General features: G+C 40.6%; 1 protein-coding gene across 1 annotated transcript in view; it reads left to right on the forward strand.

The window, feature by feature from the left end:
- The window catches only part of KLHL14 (kelch like family member 14), a 62069-nt gene extending 59093 nt beyond the window's left edge, over positions 1 to 2976 (forward strand). Inside the window, exons 7-8 of the mRNA XM_085316235.1 lie at positions 2039 to 2196; positions 2673 to 2976. Of these exons, the coding sequence (XP_085172361.1) occupies positions 2039 to 2196; positions 2673 to 2813 (299 nt within the window). The 3' untranslated portion in view covers positions 2814 to 2976. The remainder of the gene's footprint in view (positions 1 to 2038; positions 2197 to 2672) is intronic.
- The last annotated feature ends 3373 nt before the right edge of the window (positions 2977 to 6349 follow it).

Genomic DNA, 6349 nt, shown 5'->3' on the forward strand with positions numbered 1-6349 from the left:
TTTTTGCTTTTCTTTCTTGTTTCAATAAAAACTGGCAACAGATAAAATTAGCCAATAATGCAAAAGAAAGAGTGATGTTAACTTTCAGTAATAGTTGCCCATGCACCTGGATGGTTCTGGCCCTCACGTCACAGTAGGACTCTGAAATCACATGCTGCTTTTCACAATCTGAGTGCATGCAGAGGGCACAGTCTTAGATGTAAGATTTCCCCAGTAGATCGTGCTGATACAGAAACCCTTGCTGCCAGGTGAAGGCTGCTTTGCCTCCTCTTAGCCCCAGCCCAAGCTGCGGTGGGTGTTCCTGGACTAGCCGGRAAAGGAGGGATGAGGTAAGAGCTGCCTGCACAAACACACCTGCAAATTTTACAGAGGTTGACTRGTCAGTCCAGCCTCTTGTGGAAGTCTGCAGCATTGACTTGTTCTGCTACTAAAGTAACAACATAAGATGTCACAGCTTTCGGTATAGCCACAGGACAGGGTTTGGTTTGCACAGGCCTGAATTGCTTCCACCCTGGGTTCCCCTTCCTTCTTCACCCAGTTTCACCTAGCATCCTCTGGAGAGACGAAGCACGGTATTTTTGCCTCTACAGCTCTTGCCTTAGGTGCCTTTAGTATGTAGGAACTGCTTGCTGTTGTGAGACGTCTTTTATGTCTAGGCTTGTGCAAAGCCTTCTGTTGTCTGGAGGAAGGGGTTTCTGGAAAACTTCAGTTTCTTCTGTGAAGTGGAACAAGAAAAGGAACTGCAAACGAACATAAGAGGGAGAGGATTGAAGTGTGGATGAAATTCTCCGTCAGCTGGGAAGAGCAAGGCTCTCTCGTAGCTCAGTRGCAAAGCAGTCCTTTAGGAAGCTGGTTCTTTGTACTAGTGTCAGCAGTGCATTTACCTCTTCACTACTGATCATGCGTATAGTGCAGTTTATTAGGGAGCTTTCCGACAGATTCTGGGCACACAGCAGTGGCCCCTTGAAAACTTTACAGCAATGCAAAATTATTTCATCACAACTGTTCATTCTTGACATAAATAATCTTAGAAGCAGCGTCATTGGGAAGTACCAATATCACCAAATGCCTTTTTCCAGAAAATCAAACTTATCTTCTATTTCCCATCTTCCCTTCATGCAGAAGACAGTAATGTCAAGTAAAGCATCCAAATATATTTTAAAAGTCATAATTTTACTGCAGTGCTTTGAGAAAGAAAGGATTTTGAGATGGAGATGCCTAAATATTAGAGCAGGAACAGGACTCCTGGGTTCGCCTTTTGTGTTCAGCTGATCTATTTTTTACTAAACGTCACAGCTTGAGAGTCTTGAGACCTGTCTGCCCCTTGGTGATGGCAAAGCGGCAGCTGCTTGGAGCCATTCTCCCACCTCAGCCGGGGAGGACGGGACAGCCATTCTTTTGGTTATGTTTTCTGTCACCTAGATGACTTTGTCACATCACAACCACATGCTTAGGTTACTCCTTAAATCAACTTGAAAAYTGAAACTAGTCCTGAATGTCACAGCTTTCTTGCTAAGTGTCATGTCCCTCTGAAACCATTTGGCACTGGCTCTCTTAGCTCTACCTTGAGTGTTAGTCATTGGTTTCTCGATGAGATTTAAGCTGATGATTTCTGAATAGGTTAGAGCTGCTGTCCTTCGAGAAAGGCTGCCAGACCAGTCTTTCCCTACATGTTCAAACTGGCATTAGCATGGATGGGCGAGATAGAATATTACTTGAATCTGCTTTTATCATTTTTACGCTATTATTGAGTGTTATCTTCTGATCTGTTCAGGTTTTGTATGCACTTGTACTGCTGATTTGTAGGAGACCTGTAGAACTAATGGTAAACGCTTTTAACAGATTTACTTGAACTGAAATAATGATTAACATCACAGGAGATGGCTTAAACGTATGTGGCAATATTTTCTAAGAAAAAGTTTAACAGTAATGTTATAATCATAGTAATGTAATTGTACATTAATAAATTTAATAATGTAACAAATAATAAAATAGTATGATTATAATATATTCTCTTTTTCTTCATCTTTTTCTCCAGGCTTCTCCCATCTTGATGTCATGCTTGTGGAATGCTATGATCCAAAAGGCGACCAGTGGAATATTCTTCAGACTCCTATTTTGGAGGGCCGCAGTGGCCCTGGCTGTGCAGTTCTGGATGACAGTATTTACCTTGTAGGGGGCTACAGCTGGAGCATGGTATGTACCTGCTGTCTGCCAATGACCCTTCCATTCCTCTGAGCTCTTGTGGACAGTGTGCACCTTACGCCAGCGGGCCACAGAGGAGGGGAGAGAAGAACTACCTGTTTTCAACTTGTTGAGGACATGTAGTATTTTTTCAGCCTTGTGCTTTTCTCTTTAGATAAGTTATTTTCAGTTTGTATTCACTGATAGGGGGTAATACAAAAATCAGATGTATTGGCAAGAGTGATTGATGAGGCTAAAAGCCTGTAGTTCTGCTTGTAAGACACTTGCAAAGAAGGTTGATTTGCAAAGGCTGGGCACTCAGCCCATGTGAAAACAAAGTCACTTTAAGGGTTCTTAAACTAGTTAAACTAAAACCATCAGCTGCTTGGAAAAAAAAAAGAAAAAAAGCTTTTAATTTTTAAAGCTGATGCGTCATGTGGATTTTATTTAGCCTATGTTTCAATACGACTTTTTGTTCTATGTTGCAGGGGGCCTACAAATCTTCTACAATTTGTTATAGTCCTGAGAAAGGGACTTGGACAGAGCTAGAAGGAGACGTTGCTGAGCCACTTGCAGGCCCTGCTTGCTCAACTGTCATACTGCCAGCCTGCGTACCATACAACAAATGATACTCGAGGAGCACTGACATGAACACTGATTGCGTTTGGGAAAATAATGACGGGTGACGTAAATATTTTAATAGAACAGACTTCCTGTTAAAACAAAGCTACATAATTGACTCTTATTCCATATTTATGCTTTAGGAGCAAACTAAAAGAAAACAAAAAGTGTTGTCCCATCTCAGATAGATGCCRGTGTCTGATGAAGCAAGTAGCTAAAACACACCGAACATTACATGCTGACAGACTGCCATTTCAGACAGATTTTAACTTTCTCCTGCTGCAGAGATATTCCTCACATCAAATTTAACTTAAAAAAAAATGAAGGCTAAATGTTCAAATACAGCCTGAAGAGACAAGATCAGTATTGTGCATTGTATCTACCTGCATGTGATCGGTGTTGAAGTCATGAGGATGTTGTTTTCATGAATGCTTCAGAATTCAGATAGTGAAAAGCTCACACTGCATTGCAGAATTGTCTCCTCCTTTGTAATCCTATCCTACAGCTACTTCACATGCTCTTCAAGCAACACAGCGTCAGAAGATCATTAAAGGTAAAGACGTATCATTCAGTTTTTGCACAGCTTGGCTTCTGATACACTCTGCCTTCAAAGTCCCCATGTGTAAGTGCAGCAGAAAGCAGACTACAATTAAAGCCATGCTTTACAGAGCACTTCTTGCAATAGCATTTCAGGGATTAGGATCAAATTCTTCTCCTAATCACACTGGTGTAAATTCAGAGTCATTTCACTGAAATCACATGGAATGACTATTTCTAAATTAATATAACAGAATTTTTCCTAAACTGTAAATTCTGTTTTTGTAAGGAAGTTATTTCCATGACCACTTAACAAAGTACCAGAGCCCGCACTTACTTTCACTGACCTTTTAGATATGAACATATCTGCTATTTGCTTCCAAAGACAAAGACCCTGAATTTAAGTATAAATTTATTACTTTGGACTCTTAGAATTATGCACAATATTGAAGAGACACTGGAAAGTAGTTAAAATCCTCTAAGTGACTGATCTTGAAACATACTCTAAAAAATTTACTGTTGATCCAAAGTAATGTGAAGCTAGACTTCCACTGCCTTATAGCTTGTGTAATTATTTACACATTGCAAAGCAAGTCCAGAGTGCTGCCACATGGAACTGGTCACATTTGGGACCCACTTTATACTCAGTCATAGTTATGTGCACAAATCAGGCTCTCCATGCTGTAAGCTTATGTCTTTCTGTCCTGAATTTGCAAAAGCAAAGACAAAATCTGAGCCTGTAAACAAGCATCTACACCTCAGCAGAGCATATGTAAAATTCTTCCATTGTGATTTACTGCTGTTTTGCATCCATTACCCTCAGGGCTGTCTTCTTCACTGATTTAAATTGACATTGCTCTAGTGAAGCCAATGGTTGTACTCTGCTTTATGTCAGCTAAGAATCTGGCCTTTAATTTGCATAGTTGTCACTGACTGCGTCAGATAAAAGGCAAAAAAGACTCAGATCCTCCATTTCCAAACCTGTGCATATTTTCCGTGATAGGACTGAATGCCAGTGCATTAAGCAAGAAGCGGGCAACCACTGTAGGATGGTTTCTGCTGCAGAGGCTATAGATGGGAGGAAGAATTCATTATTTGCTTTGCAAAATAGGAAGAGGACGAATGTACTCAGAAATTATTACACTATATATTGAAGCTTGAGAGCAATATAAATAATGGAGAGCAAATACCATGGGACTGTTTCTCTCTGGCATCAGTCCAGTTTTTTTGCAATGCAACTCCCTTGCTTGCAGCAGAATTACACAGTTGTAAAATTGGAGTAATGCAGTAAAGACTGATACCATACAAATGCAATAAACCAATTGATGAGGTAGCTACATGCCTGGGAAAAAAAATTCTTTAAACAAAATAATTATCTGAAGATGCTAATATTTGAATGTGCCGTTGGGGAGTTTTCCAGTGAGCATCACTAAGGAATTCATAAAGGTGGAGTGTATATCCTGAAATCTCAGTCCATTTCTACTATATAGTGCAATCTTAGTTGGTTTTGTATTTATTTATATTGTTCAGATCCAAGGGATCCCTTGTAAAATATATTTGGTGCAATCATGACTTTTTTTTCCTTTCCTGTTGGAAGTATATAAATATAAATATCTATAAAAAGGAAATCGCTAAGGTACAAAATGAGGAAGCCTTGAATGACATTTAAGATCAGGATAAGGTCTGCCATTAAACACTGATTGTCACCTGTCTCTACTAAAATGTGCCATTTGAAAAGGATATTTGTTGTCCTTTTAAGTGGTTCTTTTTTTACCAAGATAATTTAAAGATTTATGAGGACTGTATGTAAATCTTTCTATCTTTCAGGAAGGCATGACCAAGGAAAGTGCTAACTGAACAAGTCACACAAAGAATGTAAATTTTGTACAGTATTAGACTGTGTAAATGAAGCTTGCTTGTAGGGGGAAAACTTTAAATAAGACTTTATGTACTAATTCAACTGTCTGCCATATTCCTACTTACAAAGTGTATGTATAAATAATATCTACATTAAATTCTTTGGAACTTTTTTATCATGTAGATGTGTGCACTTTTATTTTGTGGCCGCGCGTCACTGTTCTCCAAGAGCTGAAACTGTGAATCACGTTCTTCCCTTGAGCACACACACACTGGGCCGGTGCTCCCACCTGAGAAAGCCGGACCTGCGTGCCCGCAGCAGAAGACAGATGCTGTCGTGCGCTTGTGCAAGGCACGGCGCGCTCAGCTCTGTCCCTTCTGGCAGCCCGTGGCAGGTCAGGTGAAAAAGCACCGCTCAGCTGCAGCAGTCTCGCTTTTGGGAAGTTAGCATTAGTCCATGCAATTTCCTCCTTCTTCAAAAAGTCCCAGCTGTGGGGACTGACCCTGTGAACTGTGGTATTTCCATTCCTGGAAGGGAAGTGCTGGCATGGGTGAGCAGTGAAGGAGCTGGGGCAATAAGTATTGCCAGGCTGAGGAGGTAGGGAGAAGGCATGGATTTTGCCAGGAAGCGTAGTTAGCTACTATGCTTTGTGCCTGTATCCGTGCCTACTAACCCTTGGACGAGGACCTTCCTATGCAGAGTAGGTGCTCAGAGCAAACAAAAAGGCCATCCTTGACCCAAACAGTTTTGCAAGGACAAGCTGTGCTCAGAAATGGCTGCAGGCATAATGAAAGAGTTGGAAGGGCCTATTTTAAAGAGAGAAGATCCTCTTCAAACCTTTTACAAGGAAAGGAAAACACAAGCCATGAGGAGACTACTCTAAGATACTATGATGAATAGGACTGATTTTGTAATAAGTTTGATTCAGGTCAGAAGAGAAAGGGAAGAAGAGAGATTTATGTGTATGTTTTAAAGTAATACGGGAGAAAAAGAAAAACCTAGGAGAAGTTGGAATCACCAGATAGAAGATTTAGAAAGGAAGGGAATGAAGCTAGAGGGAAAAGTAAGGAAAAGGAGGGGAAAAAAAGAAAGCAAGGGTCTGAGAGATGAGAAAGTGGAAAACTCCTGTGGTTCMAGAGCAGAGAGAAA

The sequence above is a fragment of the Rhea americana genome, unplaced genomic scaffold (assembly GCF_003343005.1).
Source record: "Rhea americana isolate MKP2758 unplaced genomic scaffold, rheAme1 scaffold_46, whole genome shotgun sequence".
NCBI classification, from domain to species: domain Eukaryota; kingdom Metazoa; phylum Chordata; class Aves; order Rheiformes; family Rheidae; genus Rhea; species Rhea americana.